At 43.2% G+C, this 22,917-nt stretch overlaps 1 protein-coding gene across 2 annotated transcripts in view; it reads right to left on the bottom strand.

Moving 5' to 3' along the window:
- Sel1l3 (sel-1 suppressor of lin-12-like 3 (C. elegans)) overlaps positions 1 to 22,917 on the bottom strand; it is an 89,261-nt gene that overhangs the window by 58,905 nt on the left and 7,439 nt on the right. For both annotated transcript variants that reach the window (XM_005392032.2, XM_013518080.1), the window contains exons 2-7: positions 17,213 to 17,339; positions 15,498 to 15,619; positions 14,548 to 14,663; positions 11,292 to 11,350; positions 2,997 to 3,129; positions 771 to 903 (exon numbers count right to left, since the gene is read on the bottom strand). In XM_005392032.2, coding sequence (XP_005392089.1) covers positions 771 to 903; positions 2,997 to 3,129; positions 11,292 to 11,350; positions 14,548 to 14,663; positions 15,498 to 15,619; positions 17,213 to 17,339 — 690 coding nt within the window. The remainder of the gene's footprint in view (positions 1 to 770; positions 904 to 2,996; positions 3,130 to 11,291; positions 11,351 to 14,547; positions 14,664 to 15,497; positions 15,620 to 17,212; positions 17,340 to 22,917) is intronic.

Below are 22,917 nucleotides of genomic sequence, written 5' to 3'. Positions count from 1 at the left end.
ACATGGGAGACGAGACGGGCCTGTGTTTTGTAACAGCTGACAGCAGGGATCAGTAAAACGAGGTCTGAGCACATATGAGCCTGCACACAAGCAGGCTATTGGGACCCACTCCTGCTCGGGTCTTCCAGGAGCCAATTTCAAGGATTTAAAAAATAAAACTGGGCCCCGGACAACAAACTCCTTGCTCAACAGTTCTGAAAGGTCATATTCAGATATTAATGGCCCAAGACAAGAGGGCACTGGTGGGGAAACATTCCTATGATTAATTTATCTTCCAATTCATTTTTATTTTCATAGATTGGCCTTGTGGGTAGGAATAACACCACACAAGGCTCAAAACACTCTGTCACTCATATTTTTTTTGTGTGTGTGTCTTTTTGAGACAGGGTCTCACTATGCAGTTCAGGCTGGCCTTGAGCTCACTGTGTAGCCCAGACTGGCCTTGAACTCACAACAATCCTCCTGCCTCAGCCTCCAGAGTGCTGGGATTACAGGCGTGTGCCACCACGCTCGGCTTGTCACTCGTTTTTTAAACACAGGGATGGCGAGAGTTACAAGTCGTGTTTCAGTTCTTTTTGGCAGTTGGTGGTGGGATTTGGGGGAGTTCAGGTGGAGGGTACACTTTCATGCACATCTACCTGTGAAGGCCTCAGTGTCACACTCGTCCGCCTTGGTATCAGAGCCAAGTCACACGCGGTCCACTTTAGTTTCATAGGAAGACACCATTGGTATTAGAGCTTCAAACCGTTCCTGAGACTCCCCATACTTACACGCTTCCTGTCGCTCACCGCCAAGCTGGACCGTGGATACATACACGGATATTATTTCTTGAACCTCAGCACACCGCTCATAATATAACTCGATTTGTTCAGCAAGTTGCTTTTCAAGGAAGGGATTAAGGATCTACAAGAAGGCAAGCAAATCAAATAAACAACAACTGTCATCAAATACCCATCGATCGATCTCTCGTGTCTGGGTTGACTTCATTCTCCCATGAATCACCGGGTGGCTTGTTTGTTTGCCTCGGATTTGCAAAGCAAGGTTATTGTTAATTCAGGGACACACCACCTCCACTTTCTTTGTGTACCAGCTTTTTCTCTGCAGCGCTTCTAAAATGGCAGGATTTCCCAGAGACCAGACCTCCACCTTCTCCTATCGCCCTGCCGTTGCTGTTTCTAGAAGATCGAGTTGATCTCCACCTCCAGTTCTCACCCAGCGATGCCAACTCTGCCCCTGCCGAACTCTGTGCCTGCTGCCTGGGACCCCTCCTCCCACTTCCCTCCGCTCGGTGGGGTCCTACTCAACCTCTAGGAGCCACATGGACGGCCTCTGCCTTGGCGCATGCTTCCTACCTACTCCTCCACCTCCTGTGGGGGCACACGCACGTGCGCACATGGACACACACACACACACACACACACACACAAACACGCACATGCCGTGGGAAGTACACCATGCCTTGCATTCTTATGATTTTCTGACTCAAGATCAGAAAGAGAGCTGCTTAGGGTCAGGGATTTATCTTAACTCAGTGTGTTTCAAAATGTAGCCTTGGACTCAATAAAGGGCATGTAATTATTTCAGTGGGTTGTAGCCAGCAGGTTGGATGATATTTTTTTGTTTTTGTAAAGTAGAATACAAAATAATGGAATCCACTGAGCATAGCAAGGGGATGTGTGTGTTCTTAGTAAACTTTTTCTTTCAGCTGTGTGCGTGTGAATATGTAAATATGTACTGTTTGTGATACTGAACAGACTGCCTTCAAACAACTTTTTGTTTGTTTGTTTGTTTGTTTGTTTTTTGAGGCAGAGTCTCACTCTGTAGTCCATGCTGGCCTCAAACTCACTCACGGTGATCCTCCTGCCTCACCCTCCTGAGTGCTGAGATTACAGGTATGCAATACCATGCCCTGCTTTTTTGTTTGTTTTTGTTTAGGTTTTCTTTGTTTTGATTTTTGTTTTTTGCATTTTTTGCTTTGTGTTTTTGAGTCAGGGTCTCTCTAAGTAGTTCAGGCTGATCTGAACTCACTATCTAGCTCAGGCTGGTTTCAAACTCTCAGTGATCCTCCTGCCTCAGCCTCCGAAGTGCTGGGATTACAGGCGTGCTCCACCATGTCCAGCTCAAACAACTTTTAAAGCATCATTCTAATTTACCCTACCTTAGCACCTAGCCTGGAGTCCGGCATGCAGTAGGTACTCAGTAAGGATTTACTGCACGAAAGAATAAATGGATTTCCTTTTTTCCCTTTTCACAGAGATCTCTACCCACGGGTGGCAGGGTTTCCCATTTTTTGTAATTACAACTTAGGCTAGTGACTCTTGGATTTTCCAGAACAAACTCCACGGGGCGTGGGGTGGGGTTGGGGCCGACTCCTCCTTCGGCGACAGGTGGGTGCCCTTCACTGCTGCGCAGTGCGGTCCGGGGTGGGACTCCAGCTCCGCCCCCCAACCCCGCCCCACCACTGGAGCAGGCCTGGAGCACAGGGCAGTTCCCTGGGTGGTGGGTGTGGATGTGAAGCAGGCACTGCAGGCTCAGCTCAGAACACAAAAAGCCCTCTTGCTCTGCACAACCGCAGTGAACCAAGCAGGAGTCCAAGTCCAGCTCTCACCAAGAGCCGCAAACAGCACTGAGATTCTAATTCGCCATTGCCTGATACTTTAAATAACAGCGTAAAAGAGAAGCTTCACCAAATAACTACGATTCTCTCCTTTCATTAGCTTAATCACTGGATAGGCAACAGCCTGATAAAAATCTACTCTATAATTAAGCTAGTAGTTATTAAAACAGGGGAAGTAAATGGTTTCCATTTTATGAGTACTAAATGAACCAAACGTTAACAGAAATCCATTATTGCATTGGCTGGGGGGAAGCCTCAACATTAATTATGTTTGGTGCCAGGGCTGATGGTTGGTCTAGAAAAATCTTTTGTTGACGCAGGGTTCAGCGCCCCACGGTGGCACAGCCCTCACCTACACACGCCCGGATCTCCCGCTCACCTGTGTGGGGTGCAGGTTGCGGAGGCGATAGTACTTCAGGGGTCCAAAGAATCCTTCAATGCCTGCCACGTACCTGCTCCCTCCAATAATGAAGTACCCAGCTGTGTCATTGTAATGGAAATCTTCGTAGAAGCTGGAGAAGAATGCAAAAGATCAGGAGCGCGCTGGGCTGCAAACAGATTGCTTACAGAGAGTTTCTTTCACTGACCCTTCTTGACTTAATCCAAATTGCCACAAATCTTCCCAGGGTCTCGGCAGGACAGACCACCCGAGGTCAGGTGGACTTGGACTAGGGTCCCAACTCTGCTAGTTAGCAGACCGGTAACCTTGGTCCGGTCCCAAGACTTGGTAAGAGAGTGTTTTCTTTTGTGAAATGACGGTCCCACACAAATAGTTAGGGTCAGGCAAGGATTTAAAACAACTAGCAAAGCTCCTGCCCTACAGGAAACGGTTTTGCGTTGACTACTCATATCGGTGACACTCCTTGGACTTCTGGAGAACTGTTAGTCTTAACCAGAAACAGTTTGCTCTACAAGAAAAAAAAAGTTGTGGAAGGAATGCAAAGTGGCAGTGGGGGTAAGCTGAAAATCTGGCGATGGATAAAGACGGAGGTGAATTCAGTCAGGGGAGAAGCCACAGCAAGGATACAGAGCTTGGTCAAAGATGAAAGGTCAGCACAGGTGTGGTCAGATGCCCACACTGCCCCGAGGGGCTGAAGCATCAGGAAAGGAACAGAGAAAGAGTGGACTGGTGCATATGCAATGCAGCTTTGTTTATATCTACCAAAGACAGGGAACCTGGGTGTATGTCAGGGAAGACAGGCCAGCCACCTGGTGAGCCCAGGACCTGAGCTTCATTGACATGCGGCTTTCAAAAGAGAAAAGAGCACCTCAGAGACCCTCACATTATATTAAGTAAACAAATAAAAGGAAAAAATACAGAGTATAAAATATATTAAAAATATATATATATAAATATAAGAATGAAAAATACAGAGTTTTTACCCATGAAAGAGGAGAATGGAATTTTTTTGGTATTTGCATAAACTCTGTTGGTACAAGGGTTCAAAATATAAGGTGAATGTTTAAATTAAAAACATTATTACAGTAATCCATTCAACCTAGCTATTCTCCTTCTGGGTATTTTCCCGAAAGAGTTAAAACAACATATAACAATGACACAGCATATTTATGTTTATAGCAGCACACCTCATAATAGCAAAATGTTGGAAGTGGCTTATATGCCCATCTGATGCCCATTTTTCCAGATAAATGGAAAAATAAAATGTGGTATTTATATATAATGGAGTACTACTCTGCCATAAAAAGGATAAACTTCAGTCATTTATAGGAAAATGAGTGTACCTTAAGGCTATATTAATAAGTGAAATAAATTAGACACACAAGCTTAAATATAAGAAACCCAAAGTATAAACAAATTGAGGAGAAAAATAAAAACTAACAAGGAAACAGAGAGAAAACTTTTGCAAAAGGGAAAGGGATAGAGAAATGGTGGAAGAGGTTAGGGAAGGGACAGGAAGGGAATGGAATAAAAAAGAATTAAGATGTATTATGTATATGTAACACATCTTCATTCCCCACAATTAATGTAACTCCCCACAATGAATGTAATCATTATGTACTGTAAACATGTACTAATAAAATTTTTTTAAATTATCACAGTAAAACACACATTCCTATCCGTCCCCCTCAAAACACTCTCGTTCACTTTGAAGACACTTATCCCATCGTTCTTGCCACTTTCTGAAGCAGTTCTGGAAATCCTCTTTCCTGAGGTCTTTAGAAGGTGTGATAAAAAGTATAGTTCATGCTACTGCTGAGCACCACCTAGTGGAAAGACAGGCACATAAAACGCTACAGTGTGTCCTCATCCATCTTATTCACTGGATCCGGCATCCTGCAACTCTGTCTCTTCTCCAAAGACAAAATGATCAAAAAGATAAACATGTTGAAAAGATTCATGACAATGAAGCAGCCGTGACAGTGCAACAAAAGACATTCATGAAAGAGGACTTGCAGAACTGCTTCAGAAAGTGGCACAACTGATGGGATAAGTGTGTTGGGGTATTTTGAAGGGGATTCATGGCAGTGCGTCTTCTACTGTAATACATTTTTAAAATTCAAACATTCACTATAGTTTTCAATCATACCCTGTAAATACCAGAAACTAATAAAAGCATTTCCCCATGGGGTGGGGCTGAGGGTGAGGGGGCAGAGTTAGAAGCAGAACATTCAATTACAGTTTCATATAGCTTTTTATTTTTTCCTTTCTTTCCTTTTCAGCTCTGAGTTTAAAAAACCATATGCAGTCGTTACCTATTTAAAAATTAAAATAGGAATAGGGGACAAGGTGCGAGCAGAGCATATGTGAACAGCGGGGGTGAGGGAAGGGTCAAGACAGACAGCAAGTGAGAAGTCAGGCAGAGAAGAAAAGAGAATGGAGCACGAGGGCAGATGGAAGCACAGAGGAAGGAAGCAGTGTCAGGCAGGCCGCCAGCAGCCTGGGGAGCCCAGGAAGCCAAGGGCCAGGCTGATCTGAACAGAACAAGTGACCCCCAGTCAGACCATGGAAGCCAGTCAGCCCACGTTATTCCAGGGCTGGAGAAGGAGCCCGACACCAGCAGGTGCACTTGCTGGACTGGAAGCAGAGAGGGTGGAGAAATGGACATGCTCCAGCCACGGCAACTCACAGCAGCCCGTGCACACTGCTCGCCAGCTCTCTGCAAGCACAACCCAGATGGAAAGGAAGCGCTTTGTCTCGGGGCACTTGTCTTTTCCGAATCCTAGCCCCGAAAGACTAGGGAAACATGAAGAATTTCACCCTTCTTTTCACAAGGGATCACAAAGTCATTAACTCTTAGAGTAAGAACTGACTCTGTTTTTCAAGACCCTGAAAAGATCAAATATTCCAACAACTCGTGTGAGACTGTGCCTGGAACTCAATGGTGGGAATCACTTTCTTGCGGTAGAATCTCTCTCAGGGACCTCCCTTAACCAAACCCACAGTGACCTGAGGTCCCCACTCCCCCCAGAACCTACTCACTGATGCCCAGGACACACTAGATGCTCCCCAATGCAGAGCACTCTCTGGAGCCTTCATGTCCCCATTTTAGAAACGGAAATGGTAATGATGTCCACCTACAGGCGTACGGTGAGGGTTCAGTAAACTACAGGCTGAGTGTCCCTTGACGAAAATGCTTGGGGCCAATTTGGGACCCTTCAGATTTTGAAGGTTTTCAGATTTTGCAATAAGGGGCAAAGACTTTCACAGATGGAATTTACCTAATCTAAAAATCTGAAATTAGAAATGCTCTGAAGTCTGAATTTTTTTGAGCATCTAAATGGCTCTCAAATCCGACACAGCATTCAAAAGTTGTCAGACTTCACAACACTTTGGATTTCAAATTTCCTGGTTAGAAATGCTCAACTCTTAACACATAAAGCTTTTGGAACAGCAACGCGCACATAGTAAGCACCATAACTGTGAGCTATAGTTATTATTATTTGCCTAGTCCACTGCTGGACTTTTATAAAGTTCAGGGTTTTTGAGACAGGATCTCATTATGTGGTTCAGGCTGTCCTTAAACTCACTCCGCGGCCCAGGCTGGCCTCAAACTTCTGGCAATAGGTGCTCCTGCCTCAGCCTCCCAAGTGCTGGGATTACAGGTGTGAGCCACCACACCTGACCCAGCCTTGGGCTTTTGCCCCCATTTTTTAAATTACTCTTAGTACGAGTAAGATGTGTTGTCACATCAGCCAATGGCAATCGTATGGTCACTGTAATGGTCCTATTTACTTAAATATGCAACGCAATAAAATAGGAATGGGGAAGAATATTCTTTCTTTAAAAGCAATTTTTGTAAAGTAATCAATAAAGAGGTTACTAAAAATGGTTGTGGAATTAAGACGACTGTAAAAGGCTGGGAAAATAAACTGAAGGAAAACCTAGATGAGTTTTGCATTCAAATAGTTTCGCAAATGTCTTTGTTTTCTTTTGGAACAAAAAGAAATTGAGTGTTTTTCATGCAAAAAAAAAATAAAAAGCCTCAGGGAACTTCAATTCATGGATCAAAGGAAAAACACTATTTAGAAAGATAGGCAAACGAATGCACACTTCTGTAGATGCCCTGTGTCCACGGGGGACACCGTCCAAGACCCCCAATGGCCGCCTGAGACCTCAAATAAACTGAATTTTATATATACTGTATTTTTCTTATACATATGCACATGTGATATGGTTTAATTTATACAGTAGCCATGCTGAAAGGTTAGCAGTAACTAATACTAATGTGGTACAGTCACAACAATGCAGTGTAATATAAGTTATATGATCTCTCAAAATGCGGATCTCTCAAAACATCCTATCACTGCATTTTGTGTGTGTGTGTGTGTGTGTGTGTGTGTGTGTGTGTATGCTGCTGGGCACTGAACCCAGGGCCTTGCACATGCTAGGTAAGTGCTCTGCCACTGAGAGACACCCCCAACCCCCTTACCTTCCTGTGATCATGTCAGGGGACCTTAAAGAAAGCCCTTTATGGCTTCTCTTTGGCATTTCTGCATTGCCAGCATCACAGCTGCTGCTCTTTGGGAGCGTTATTAAGTAAAATAGGGTTACTTGAACACAAACACTTCAGTCCCTCAATAGGTGGTCTGATAACTAAATACTAAATCGCTAGCAGGCAGGGACCATGTACTGCATGGCAACGCTGGACCGAGAGATGAATCACATCGCAGGCGGGATGAGGTGGGGCAGCACGATCTCACTGTGCTACTCCGAACAGTGTGCAGCTTACAACTGAGGTTTACTTTGGGAATTTGCCATTTACTATTTTGAGACCTCAACTGCCCATTGTTAAAAAGGGGGGAACTGTTGTACATTTTTAAATTAATATAAAACATTTAAGGTAAAGATCTATTAAAAGGATATCTGCTTTCACTGAGTTTTTCAATGGATAATAAATCACTCAGGCCCTATGGCACCGGATTTTAGTTTTTTAAAACTGTCACCATTATCAACTGTCAGGACATCTGTCTAGCTTGATCTCAGTCTACATCTCTACCTCCATGCTTTTACATTTTCCCCTCTGAAATGCTCAGTGTCTGCACAAAGATCACAAGAGATTCCGTGTACCGTGCACTGTTTGATGGTCATCAATTGCACTGACATAAAAGCTGAGCCAGTGTGTTCTAAAGCCCAAATCCATCTCTTCGGAAAACCTCAGGCGTGCCGGCAAACTATCTTGACTCTTATCTAGACAGAGGGCCCCGGGTAACTACTGCGGAGCACAGTGGCCTGAAAGAACCACCAACGCTGTTTGGCTGGCATCACTCAAAATGAGGACAGCACCACTTGGCTTGCTTCTCTGCTAGAGGAACCTCCCCCAACAGTAACTCTCCTCTGCAGCATGAGATCTAAATCCGGACCCTCCCTCCTTCAGTTTTCCTCTGAAGCGGGGTACCCTCTCTATTGCCTTCCTAGCATTCACCAGAATTTGCAGTTTTAAATTTACTTGTGAATGTGTTTATTTAATGTCTTTCTCTCCTGCTACATATTTGTTTTTAGCTCCGTGAAGTCAGGGAACGTTGTATCCTTTCTGTTTATCATTTTGTTCCAAGAGTCAAGCACTACGTCTAGCACATGATATATGCTCAATAAATGTGCTGAATGGATGAATTAATTCAACACTCCAGAGGCCTGAGGTTGTCACCTGTCACTGAGTATCACTGACAACCTCTCATTTATGCACAGCACTGTGCTCCTGAGCACTTAATTCATGGTCTTCGTATACCACTTTGTTGGTTTAACAGCCAAGGCTATGCTTGCATTGCAGGAATTAACAGAAGAAGGGCTGTGAGGCTCTCTTGGAACACCTATGACCAGGAAGGCTGAAATCTGTGATGTTCTTTAACTGCCTGGCCCACTATGAAAGGGAAGTTCTCGCTAAGAATGAGATTTCAGATACCTAACCACAGGGACCCCGGAGAGATCTGCACATCCTATGCAGCCTGGTTCTACTGGTGAGGGTTCCAAGAGCACAGATAGGCCACTGAGGCAGTGACAAAGCACACTCGGGTCTGGACGCTGTCCGTAGTACTAGGTAAGGAGTCATTTGATGCCTTCACTGGGATTTTGAATTGCTATCCCTCGAAAATCAGTACTGATCCCTGGAATTTTATATGATCATATAGATCTTGTCTTTACTTAACATTTGGTTGTTTTGTTCATCAAGTATTGTTTGCATTCATTTTGATTTTTAAAAATATCATACTGAGATTTTTTTTAAAAATCATGATTATTATTGGGTTGAACTGTGCCCCCTCCTCATTCATACCCTGAAATCTGAAGCCCTGTACCTCAGACTGTGACCTTATTTGGAAACAGGGTCACTGCGATGTAATTAGGTAAGGCGGGGCAACATGAAGCGGGTGGGTTCCTGATCCACATGGCACCCTTTGTCATAGGGCACATTCGGACACAGACACGCACACAGGGAGAACGGCTTGTGAAGGTGGAGTTATACTGCCAAAGCCGAGGAGCCGCTGGAAGCCCAGGAAATGGCCAGACAGATTCTTCCCTGGTGCCTGCAGAGAGGCGTGGCCCTGCCTGGGTGGCGATCTTGGGCCTCCAGAACTGAGAAGATGAGTTCTGTTGGGAAAGCACTATTTTGGTACTTGGTTACAGCAGCTCTAGCCCTGACTTCTGAGCACTCCTCCAATTTTTATGCTCAGGACACGTCCCTCACGCACCTCACCCCGGTGCAGCCTGAGATCACACTGTGATTCTGTCTCCAGTTCACTCATGTTGGCCTCCAGCTTCGTAAGGGTTGGAGAAAAGGAAGCCCTGACACAGAAAATGAAGAGGAGCCTGTGAAATTTAGTCAGTCGTCATAAATGTCTAAAGTTGGGGTGGGTGACAGCGAAGAAGGAGAAAGCTACTATTTTAGACATCATAACCTGAAACACAAATCAGCCCTTAATATTTTAAGCCCACTCCACAGAGCATGGCACTGGAAGAGTTTCCCAAGCAGCCTGATTCTTCAAATAACTCTGAGCTCCTCTGTGCTTGAACTTGTCACAGCAGCCCCATGGCCACTGTTAGAGAACAGAGAGCTGCTATCGGTTCAATGCTTTCGGCTGACATGAATCCACCTTGCTCTACTTTCATACTTTTGCTTGGTCCTTCGCCTCATCCCCTAGGCCTTGATACAGCTATCAATCACTTCCTGACCGTCTCTTTGCGGGCTAGGGTACACTTCCTTAGCCTTTCTATAAGACTCTAATCCTTTAATCCAGCTGTGAAACCAAGAATTATTTTGACTTCTGTGTAGTAAACGGGAATGGGTTTTTAAAAGACAAAGAGAATGCCTCTCCTTTCCAACCTGCACCCTCTCCGCTTGCCTCTCTTTAATAATCAGTTTCTGAGAGAATCCGGGTTGTTTGCGGCTTGGTACTTCGGCCCTGTCTGGAGAGACATCATTCTGCCTGATGCAGGGAGATGACTGAGACCGAAGCAATAAACCACTTCCTTAGTGCCTGGCTGTCTTGATACATTTTTTTTAAATTATACATTACAAAACTGGTAATTTTTATCTCTGATCTTTACACTTATTCTTAAATATTCAATTATACATACATTAGCCAGCTACGCTGGGGTATCTCAAATTCCTAATGAAGGTTCGTGCCCTGTGGTTTTGGCACCATAAAATCTACCATTATACATGGATATGGGAGCAAATTAAAAAATTATAAAACACAGTTGTCAGTTTCCGTAGCTCTTGTAGAGAATGGTCACATAAGGATGAAAAGTTACACCAATATCAGTAGTTGCATACATTTCCAATCTAGATTACAAACATAAATATGAAGACTGTCTGCGTTTATGCTTTCATACTAAGCCAAACTCACCAACCATTCTCAACTTGCAGCATTCATACTGTGATTTGTATTTTTTTTTCTGAGTCCTTCATAGAAGATAATTTTCAAAGAAAATGAATTATGAAGTGCCACGAAAGGAAGAATTTACAGTGAGAAGTGGAAGAGGACTAGTTTTCCTTGCTTAGTAACAAAGAAAGGTTGTGGGGAAAATCAGGAGAGCCTGTGCATGGTAAAAGAAAAACGAAAAAGTACAAAGACTAGCTACAGGGCAGAGAACAGTCCATGCTTGGAAGAGCTGATTAAGGAAATATAGAATAACATTAAGGTTGAACACTAAGATGTGACAGTTCCTTAACCCTCATCCAGCCAAATTTCAAATGAAAAGAAAAATAATACTTACCTAATAGTCTGATTATGGTAGCTTTTCAAATCCTGTCCAGTGCTGGTGGTTACCACTATCTGTGTTGGGAGAGATACAAGAATAATATAACGCTTGGTATAAATTACGTACTTGTACAGTGTGTCGGATAGTCTTTACTTGATCAATCCCTTTGTGAAGAAATGAACTTTACAGTTTACTAGCCATGTGCGTATTTTAAGCATCAGTAACTTTGGTGGATTAGTCACGGTCCTGTCACTGGGACAAAATACCCAATACCTAAAACTTAAAGGAAGAAGGATTTAATCTGGCTTATGGTTCAGGGGTTTCCAGGGATTCAGTCCATGGTTAGCTGGCTCCAAGGCAGAAACAGCATGGTGGAAAAGCCTGGGTGGAGGAAAAGTGCTCACCTCCTGGCAGCCAGAAAGCAGAGAGAGGAGGAGCCAGGGAGGAAGACAGACCCTCCAAATGTCCAGTCCCAGTGATCTCTTCCAATCAGCCCTCCCATTCAGCTATAAACCCATCCATGTATGACTCCAAGGAGTGAGGGTAGCACCCTTTGATCCAGTCACTTTCCAAAATTCCCACCTCTGAACACCTGAGATTTTAAGTGACAGTTCAGATCTAAACATTTGGCTTCCCCAAATGTCTGCATGTGGTTAAAAACACCTACAATGCAGTTTTTGCAAGTGGGTTTCAGACGCTCCTAAACTCCCAGCCAACGTTAGTTTGACGTGTTTGTGTTTACAAGCTTGTTGCACAAAAAGACAAGGAAATGTGTATGATACCACAAAGCATTTTTGAAATTTTATTCTAATTTCAAGAAAGCCTGGAGGGGAAACAAGATGGTTCCATGTGTCCTTCATGCTCCGGTGCTTCCACCCCCATTCTCTAAGTCACGAGAAGCATCAGTTGCTTCAAGGGAGATAGTGTTTTTGTCATGAATGTTGTTAGCTGCCTCATGCGGGTTCTGCGTCCTGGACTGCAGCATGATCCCCTTGACTTCGGAGCTGCTTTTACCCTCTCAGTCCTTCCACAGAAAGTGTTTAGCAAGCCTACGCTTGGGTCTCAAAGGCGAGGAAACAGCATTTACGGAAGACAGACTAATCCATTAAAAACCAACCCCACACCACCACACAGCATATGTGTTCAGAAAAGAAAATGATTCAATTCGGTTGTTTCCCTGATCCAATCACTGACTTTAAGTGACTTGTCCATTTGGCAAAAACAGAGAGGATGGCAGCCCCACTGGAGGTGGGTCTGATGTGGGAAATCATTAATAATGATTTGGACAATGTGCATGGGGGGACTAGAGCAGACAGAAGGAAAGACGATGGTGAAAGTCAACGTACACTAAAAAATAACGTTTCTTTCTCTTCATCTTTCAGGCCTTCCTACTTTTCTCCTACTCAACCCACTATGTATTCTGCCTTTACATTAATCTTTCTGACTAAAGGATTTTCATTTGTCCATTCAAAAGTCTTCCATGACACCCCACAGCCTTCAAACTGTACAAATTCTTTGATATTCAGCGGTCTGCACATTCTAGCTTGAACGACATATTTTTTTCTTCTGTTGGTTTTCCACAGTCTGCAAATTTCTACTCCATTTGCTATGGTTTGAATGTGTCCCTCAAAAATTCATGCGTTGGAAACTTAATCCATAGATGCATATGCTGATGACATTTGAAGGTGTGGCCTTTGGGAGGTAATTAGAGCTAGGAGAAGTTAGGACAGTGAGGTCCCCAGGATGGCACTGTGGCTGTATAAAAGGAAGAGAGCCCTGAGCTAGCAGAGCCTTTTGCTACACAATGCCCTCGCCATGATACGACATAGCAAGAAGGCTCTCGCGAGATGTGGGCAGCTTGATATTGTTCGTTCCAATCTCTAGAACTATAAGAAATTAACTTCTTTTCGTTAAGGATTGCCCAGTCTCAGGTAGTCCATGCAGCAACACCAAATGCACTAAAGATCAGACTTGCTAATCTGTTAACCCCCAACAACATGCTAAAATGTTCCTGCCTCTGTTCCCCATCTAAATTCTGCCCAAACATGAAAACTTTCTCCACAAAACCTTCCCTAAGCATCATAGCATGAAATGTTGTCTCCCTTCTAGAAATCAATATGAATCATTTGGCAATTAAGCTTGCTTTATGACTTCTCTTCACGTGCTTAATGTGACTTCCATAAATAGTCTATAAGCAATTGGAGCCTGATGCCTTACATACAGCAGGTGCAAAATAAGATCTGTGAATATGCTCTGAGGGTCTAAGCCTGTCTCAGTGACACAGAGCAGTGCGAGCTCCTCCTCGGGAGAAAGCAGCAGTGAGTCTCACTTACGTGGGAAGTGGGGACGTGGACCACAGCTATGTCACCTAACATTTCCAAGGAAACAGGCAAACATATAAAACTCCCAGCTAACATTTTACAGAGTCTCCTCAGGAAGGCAGCAAGAATTGACCCGATTTATTTTCTCAGGAAAAGGAAATGTGGTCAATCTAAACATCAAAGGAAGACCATGTACTATCTAATGCACAAGACAAACAAAACACCTCTTCCAGTTTTGTTACAAGAAAGGCACAAATCCATACGACAAGCTGGTGGGAAAATAAAGTAAGCAGAAAAAGATAGTATACTGGCATCAAGTGTATGGAGAAATGGAATTGTCTTCAATTATAACGACAGATTTGCCATAATCCATAAAATCTGTGTTATGAGAGTTTGAAACAGTTAGTGCAATGTTTTATGTACAAAGTAGATAAAGACCCCTCGTCGCACCAGAATGATCACTTATGTTTGCTGCTTATTATGAATGCATTTAATGCCAAAACACAGCAATTGTTTCAACTGCCAAGAAGAGTCAAACCATTTCTTAGCTGAACTAGCCAATAAATTTCTTTTTTTAAAAAATGTTGTAGATCTGATAATATACAATATAAACATAGCCGATGCTGTTTTAGCATTTATCTCTACAAAGCCCATCTCCCTGGGGGAAAAGGACTGAATTGCTCAGATAATTGTGGCTATAGAACTGGCTATATTATTTACTCATTCACAATATACTCCGAAGGAAGCACTTTAAAAGTTAATTAAATGGGATGAGATTCTTATGATTTAAACTTCCATCTATAAAAGTTTGATTTAGCAAGTGCAGAGCTGTAAAGAGTCTATCATTTACCACAAATTTGCTTGCAGCTTTTGTTGCTCTCTGGCATCACAGCCATGCTTAATCTTAAGTGAAAAAGTAAAAATGATTCACAGATGAAATATTCAGATACCTGGCCTCCAGTAAAAGAGATATCCAGTCGAAACCACTCCTTCAGAGGGACAGTGAATTTAGTTTTTACAGCAAGGTCTTCTCCTTGGACAAGATGCATTTGAATATGCAAATGACCTAAAAGGAAAATTAAATCTCATGAAAATGACCAAAAAAAAAAAAAAAACCTAGGAGTAAATAAAGTAGATGCACCTTTTCAACAATTTCAACTGCAAGGCTAAACCACACAGAAAACAAAGCAAAATAAAAAACTACACCTATAAATGCATTTCTTTGTAAATAAGACATTTACTTTAAGATTCTAGGAAAAAAGTTCAATTTGAAGCTCACATTTGGCTCCCTGTGGTCTTTCTTACATAAGCAAAATCCAACTTCTGTTTCTTCCAAGTTAAAAAAAAAACACGCACACACATACGTACACACCTGCACACACACACACACACACACACACACACACAGTACACACAGGCACAAACAGTTTCTAAAACAATCGGAGTCCAAGGCCCATCTAGATTTATTTTCCCAACCTTTTTTTTTTTTTTTTCTTGTGGCTTTCTTCCAGTACCAGGAATTGAACTCACGACCTCACTCTTGCCAGGCAGGTGCTGTGCCGCTGAGCTAAATCCCCAGCCCCTTCCCAACCTTTTACAGTTGTCTTAATTCTACAACCTCTCTTCCACCTCTTTTTACTGCCTCCCCCCAAACTAATCGACTTGTTTTTATAGAAAGAATAAGTTCTTTCATCCCCACTCCTACTTTATTTTATTACAAATGTAAGTAAATGGCATGATTACAATGACCCTACAATTGCCGCTGATTAATTTGAGAATAAACACATGCTTGTTGAGCTGTCACACTGACAATATCTTCCTCATTACAGACAGACATATTTGCCAGTAGACAGGACGTAAGAAAATTACCGTATCACTTTAAAGGCTGTTTTCTACTCACCTTCCTCAGTAAGAAACACAGAAGGTGTGCCATACATCTCATTAGAATCAACAAAGTACAGAATCCCGCAGAGATTGGCCTTGCAATAATGGAGTAAATAAAGCCACAATGAAACAGTAAACCTAAAGGAGAAAAAAAAAAATTCTACAGATTGATATCATCCAAGAACAGGTAATTATAGTTAACAAAGACAAAGTAAATTGCTTTCTTTCCAATGAAGGGATGGATTTGCCTTCGTGTTCATCATGGGAGATCAGCTTGCAGAGCTTGATTCTTGAGACAAAGGACGTAGTTATAGTAACTGCAAAGATGAGAGTTAAGCTTCAGTGTACAGAAGGAGCACACATTCTAGCCTGCACCAAAAACTGTTGCAGTGCCTCTCGGAGGATCTGAAAAAGCTTAGAAAGGCAGATGTAGAATAATTTTAATAAGAGGTGATCTTGATAAGGAGCCATTCAAATACTTATGATTAAAAGAAAAAAACATACTTAGGGCTTTTTGAACAATTTTACTTCTTTCCAAGATAAAAAACCCTAAGGTAGAAAAATGAAACAATCTGCAAAAGGCTCACTACGTGATAATTAGGACACATACATGATATTTTAATGCTCATATCAGGTTGTTCAATATCACAGCTCTGGCTGACCAATACGAAACAATTTATCTGTTTGATTCCTGGACTTGTGTCTATTTTAGTTGAAAAAACTTTGTACAACTGTGATTTGTGGAGTGTGGATAAAAGAACAGTGGCCAACCTAACTAAGGTACACTTAGCCGAGCTATGTGATCCATCAATCACTTAGAAAATATTTGCAGAACACTTGCTTGATGCTACACATGTGACAGTGACCAGCAGCTCTAAGATGAGGAGCTGGGAACAAGTGCATTTGGCCCACGAAGCAAGATTCAAGGTCAAAGAAATGTATCAAGTTGTCTCCGTGTACCCTGTGACCAACTCCCCACTTGAGTTAGTGTGGTAGTGGCCCTGGGTTCTTTGGGGGATACAGCCTAACAAGCCCTTTAGAATATTTGTGGCTTTATAATCTGGCCTAAAAATCAGTGGCAGGATACACAGGCAGATGGTGTCACGCAGCTCCCTCCTGACCCACCCAGCCGAGCAAGCTCGTGAAGATAAGTTATTACAAGGAAACTTAGCAAGAACATACGCTCGGTAAAGTGACTCAAGATCTCTCTGCAGCCAGGAGCATGGGAAGAATTAAATCGCTCTGCTAAATCCATCTGATCTGAGGTAAACCGGGAACCATGTGTAGCATCTTCAATCCAGCAGGAGGAAAAAATAGCTGTATGTGGATTTTGCTGAAATCAATGGTGGAGATCAGAAGTTGTGAGATTTCAAGCAGCTCATCCAATCTTCCAGGACAGAAGAGGCAAAGCCAAGGCTGCAGTCTGTGCTGGTTCTGGCTGGCTGACGCTGAAACTCTGCAAGGCCTGGGGCTGCCTTGCTGCCTACTCTTGCATGCCTGGGACCAACATATAAAGACTTGGGCAGATGGAGGGTTCCCAGGTGCACGAATAATTCAAGCGTACTTTGAGGATTCCAGTGCTTCAGTTCAGTCTAAGATGTGTAGACCTTAACATCTGTGCAAAGCACCTTAGAAGGGTGAGCCCTCTTACAGAATCCTTCCAGAAGCCCACTCCAGCCCTCAGCCAACACACGTACCGCCCCCCCAGCCCCTGGGTGCGCCCACCCTTACACTGGGTAATCCATCCGCTGGCATCGGGTGGCCTCCAGCTCTCGGTTCTGAAACCTCAGGAGCTTCTTCACGATGCCCGTGTTTTCGCCACTGGAGGCATAGGGAAAGTCGAGGAAGGCAACCACATCTGCAAACAGCAAAACAGCCACCTTCCCATTATCCCCGGAAAAGCACTCTTGCCCCAGCAGCGCTTCCTGGCACCCTCTGCCCGGCTGCGGCCAACATTTCAAAGCAATAGCCTAAAGATATGAGCAAACATTCACGTAACACTGAATGTATGTCCGGCACCATGCTAAGCACTTGACGGAGATTCACTCCATTAGTTTTCAAAACCCTTTAAAGGAGATTCTATTACTAGTCTCATTCTGTTGATGGAAAGCTCAAGGTTAAGTTCACAAAGTTCAAAAGTGTTAACATCAAATTTCAGGTTTTGAACTCAAGATTCCTAACCATTTTATATACCGCCCTTTTAATGGGCAGATGTAAGAAGAACATTTTAAATCTGTGCTACAAAGATGAATCAACACTTCACAGCACTCATGATCCAGACACTGCAGTAAACATTTCAGTAAATTAGTTCATTTAATCCTCATTCTTATGCTCAGCCTACAGAGGGGGAAACAGAGGCATAGTTGCCAAAACAGTAACTAACACAGAGTATGTGCCAGGCAACATGCTAAGCATGATGCAAGGATAATTCCATTACATTTCACATTAAGCTAGAAAGTGGATGCTTTTATTATGCCCATCCAACACATGAAAAATTGAGCCTTAAAGAAAGTTAAATAAGAAGAGGTGGATGGAGGGGCTGGGGATTTAGCTCAGCGGCAAAGCGCCTGCCTGGCAAGCGCAAGGTTGTGAGTTCGGTTCCCGGTACCGGAGAAAAACCAAAAAATAAAAAAAAAAGAAGAGGTGGATGGCTGGGTGTGATGGCACACGCCTGTAAACCTAGCACTGAGGAAGGCTGAGGCAGGAGGATTACAAGTTCAAGTCTTCCCTGGGCAATTCTGTGAAATCCTATCTCAAAAATAAAAAATACAGAGATGTAGCTCAGTGGTAGAGCACTCCTGGGCTAGGTCTCTAATACTGCCAAAAACAAAAACCCAAAGTGGAGGTGGGATTCTGCTCAATTTGATTTCAGAATTGATGCTGTTAAAACTGTACTGTTTCCTGCTGTTTTTGTTTATGTGTGGTCGATTTCCCATGTAAATTTAACACATTACCCTACACCAAAACTATTAACTACACCCCTTAAAACTGGGGAGGGGTCTGCTTTATTTCACAAACTTGAAATATCTTTCCATAAATATCTTTCCTGTGGCTCTAGAAAACGTAGGGATGTTGAATCATCCCTGAGGGGAAGAAAAGGCATTTATTTATTTACAGTATAAAATTTTATTTATTTACATTGTAAATAAATGGGAAAAAATAAGGCATTTATTTATTTACAGTGTGTCTGGAATGCCGCTCTGCATTTCCGTGACTTCTGCCAAGTCAAGGGACATGGTAAGCACCCCAGACTGGACTGCAGAGAAGTATTATCTAAGAGACAGTAGGCACTGGGAAATCGTAACAAGACCCGCCTTCTTGGCCACATGCTAAGTCAATTATTCCCTGGAATGCTGGCCATACAATAGAACAAAGCAAGCTAAGGATGTCACTGTTTCCAGAGCCCAATCTATAAAACCCCTCCTCATGCAGAACAGAGCACTGTGGACAGGATATGAGCTACAGTCCAGCTGGCCACCACTGGACACTCAAATACTTCCTCATGAATGCTCGTCCAGAATGCTGCCACAGAGCCTCCAGAGTGGCGCTGTTGCTGAGTGCTGACCTTTCGAAGACCTTCCAAAGATTCTTACTGGACCCCTATGTGCTTCTCGCGGACCCTTTCCTATTAACGGTGTCCTCCACTGCTCATACCTGTTGGTAAGCTGCAACAAAAAGCTGTCTCTGGGTATTTCTTCTCAAAAGCTGTCTCTGGGTATTTCTTTAGTGTCTCAACAACCTACCCTACTATCCTAGCACAGCTGAGCTGTGAACAAGACAGATGTCCATAACAAGCTTACGGGGAAAACTCAGTTATTTCAGTTCTACGTGGAATACCTACTGCTTTCAACACGACAAAATCTAATTTTCTGTTTTCCATATTTCTCTCACCAGAAAAAGAGAGCTCACCTACCCCAAGAGGGGAATAAGGATATTTTTCTCTTTCTTAAAATGTTCCTTGTGTTAAATACCCATAATTCAATGGTGGAAACAGTCTATTTCTGGGGGGGTTCTTGGAGGCAGAAGAGCTGGCTTCTATGAGAATCACCAAATTCCAATACTGGCACAAATTACAGGAGCACCACCCTGGGATACCACACACTCCAGGTCTTATTTCCCAAAAGGAGATAAAAAATTCCACTAAGTAGAGAAGCATCTTTGGTTTAGTATGATCTGAAAATCATAGGAGCAGATTTTAGAATTTCAGGCTTGTGAGTACGTGTGTGTGTGTGTGTGTGTGTGTGTGTGTATTCAATAGGATTAAATATGCCCAGTTCCCCCAATATCCTTACCTAGAGGGGCATTTGAAGACCCAAAAGGGTGAGGTTATCAATTTCAACAGAAACACCCCTTCTCTCCCCTCATTTTTGTTTGTTTTTGTTTTGTTTTGGTAATTTGAGCTCAATTTGGGCACACTGGGTTTGTTAGTCTGCTTTGAGGGTAATGATGGGAATCAGAATGAAAATCACACTGCACAGGTGTCACTGGAATCTGAGGCAAAAATTCCCCAAAGAGGCTGCCATCCGTTCAGCCTTGGTTTGGCTTCCACTGTACGGAGTGGAGCAAAAGAGACCAGATGGCCATGTTAGAGCCCAGGAAGACTTCCGTGGGGCACTGCTGTTATCTAGTGCAAAACAGAAACACTGATCAAAGCAAACGGGAGTTAAAGCTGCCCAACCTCATGTTAGGAAGGAAGCTTCCCAAGTAGAAGGTATTAGAAACCATGTTGGTGAGCACCTCTCCTATCGAGGACCCAAGCACAGCAGGTCAAATGAGAAAGAACCTGTACCAAAAGACTGTGGAGGGGAAAAACCTCAGACCCAAAGATGTAAAATAATTTTAGATTAACCCATATTTTTACACCCATCAAACTAAAGTGATGGTTGTTTTCTTATAAAATCTGCAGCTTTCATAGTTCTACAATTTGGAGTTCTATTGTAGTTTTCCCTTGGTATAATGCCTTTCCATTATAATTAGAAGTAATTAACAAGAATGAAATTATGGAACAGGAAGGACTATAAAATTCATCTTGCCCAGGAAAACATACAGACTTATTGTCTAGTAACTGAATGTGGCTGCTGGGAGGGATATACAGATACTGCTCAACTTCTGATGGGGTTACACCCCAATCAATGTTAATGGCAAAAATTAAGTGTCAAAAAGGGATTCAATATCTTAGATATGCTCAGAACACTTATATTTGCCAACACTTGGGTGATATCATCTAAATGCAAAGCTTATTTTATAATCTAGTGTTCAACAGCTCAAGTTATCTATTGAATACTGAGAATGAAAAACAGAATTGTCATATGCGTATGCTTTTGTACAATCACAAGGTGGAAAACCCTAAGTCAAACCATCATGATTCAAGGGTCATTTGTAATGTATTAGTGATGTCTGTCACAGCAGTGTAGTGGGGAATGATCATATCAGTGCCATCCACCATCACAGAATTTATACAGAGGAAAACTTAGTTCCAAAGTGATTTAATGGCTTGCTCAATTTCCTCCGTATGTTCCATGAGAGTAGGAATCTCACTTCATTCTCTGTCCCATTCCCAGAGCTCAGAACAGTGCCCAGTGCTTAAGAGGGGCTCCATGAATATTTGGTGAATGAATGAATAAATGTAACTGTGTCCAAGTCAGGATTCAAACCCGTTTTCCCCTCTCCCAGCACTTTCCATGTCTACACTGTGCACCGTACTGCTAAGCCAAATAACAGTCACTCCTTTCAGATCCTGCCCCCAAATCCATTTCATTGGCTTTTCTTGAAAGTGGTTGGAAAGCTAGGCATTGTTAGGTTATAAACAAACAAACAAACAAACAAACAAAAACACTCTATGAAAGCAATGTGTGTCTGGAACTCTCGAGCCTTTAGTTTGTTTGATTTCCTCAAAGTTTAAGGCAAGAAGAACTGTTGGATATTAAACAGTGCAGATGTCTGCATTTGGAGACAACAAAACATTCATGCCTGGCTGAAAGCTAAGCAGCTAAGAAGAGGCCCAGCTATGACTCAAGCCTGGTTTCCCCACTGTGAACTAACCGCATCTCACAGGTACCCTGAGAGGGCTGTGGGTGATGTCCGGTGGCATGCCTACATGGGGCAACTGGCTGCTAAAATGTGGAGCATTCCTGTACCGGTCAGATAAGTAACCCGGCCTTGAACTTGCAAGGGCCCTTACTAGGACCTCCCTCCCTGGCCCCTTCTGCAGGCCACCACCCAGCTCAGCTGTGGCCTCCAGGGCCACCCCGTGCCAGCACTCAGGCTAGCCCCTGATGAAGTGGCTTGGGGCCAGCCCCTTACTTCTTGTTAAGTATTTTGAATCTCATCCCTCTGTGGGTGGGTTGAGGGGAATCAACAGCCCTTTCCCTGGTTCCAGAGCCCTGACACAGACCCCTTGCTCTGGGGAGGGCTCCTCGTCTTGTAACAAAGCCCTATTGAGGATGCACTTCCAACACCCCCAAGAGTGCCGCTGAGGCCCTCCACCTCAGTGAGAAGCTACGTGGTCTCCATGCAAGGAACCTCTGTGAGTAAAACTGAGGGGAAAAGAGAGTACGATTTTCAACCTCAGGAGTGAAGCTGGAAGGCTGGTAACTCAATAAAGCTTCTGCAACGCAAGGCATTAAAAAGGCAGTGGCGATCAAGTGTTTTAGTTTCCTTAAAGCAAAAGTGTAAGAATAAAAATGTTATTTTCTAACCAAAACCATTGAAGTCAGAACTTCCCCTGCAAAAAGGATACTGGGAGATCAAACGGGTACTCTGGAAGCCCATGGAATATTCACAATCAGGAGTCTCGAGAATAAAGTAAATTCCACTCCTGGTAATTTATTCTCCAAATACATTTCATGTGTGCACAGAGACCCCTGTACAAAGGTGTTTGGCGAAGCCTTTTTGTTAGAAAGAAAAGACTGGAAATGACCTGCCTGACCACTGACAGAAGATAAATAAATTATGGACAGATGAGCTATGGAATGCCACGAATCTGGTGAAAAGAATAAGGTCATACAATATGTACTGATACAGAAAAATCTCTACTGCATTGCTAATGAGTACAAGGCAGTTTCTAGTATCCTCTCATTTGCACATGAAGATGAGAGGCTTAAACTCGAGGCTTCTGTGTGCGGAGAATATTTCTGGAAGAAGACACAAGAAGCTGTTGTATGTATTCGCTTCTGGGAAAAGAACCAGAAGACTGGGGTGGGTGGAACTTAATTCTTCCCCTCTAAACCTTTTTATACTATTTGAATTTTTTACCAGGTACATGTACTCCGTTTGCAGGGAAGAAAGAAGAGAAGAAAGGCTCTGAACATTTCCGTGCAGGCGAGGAGAAGGAAGCAGCCTCCACCTGGGCCTCTGAGGCTGCTCGGCGCAGCCCAATCCGCTTCAAAGAGACCAAGTCCAGTGGGTGAAGGAAGCAGGATGATTCACATCGATAA

This window comes from Chinchilla lanigera, unplaced genomic scaffold (assembly GCF_000276665.1).
Source record: "Chinchilla lanigera isolate Chin_1 unplaced genomic scaffold, ChiLan1.0 scaffold00042, whole genome shotgun sequence".
Classification (NCBI taxonomy): domain Eukaryota; kingdom Metazoa; phylum Chordata; class Mammalia; order Rodentia; family Chinchillidae; genus Chinchilla; species Chinchilla lanigera.
The sequence above is the reverse complement of the archived record's forward strand: the minus strand, read 5'-3'. Positions and strand labels throughout refer to the sequence as shown.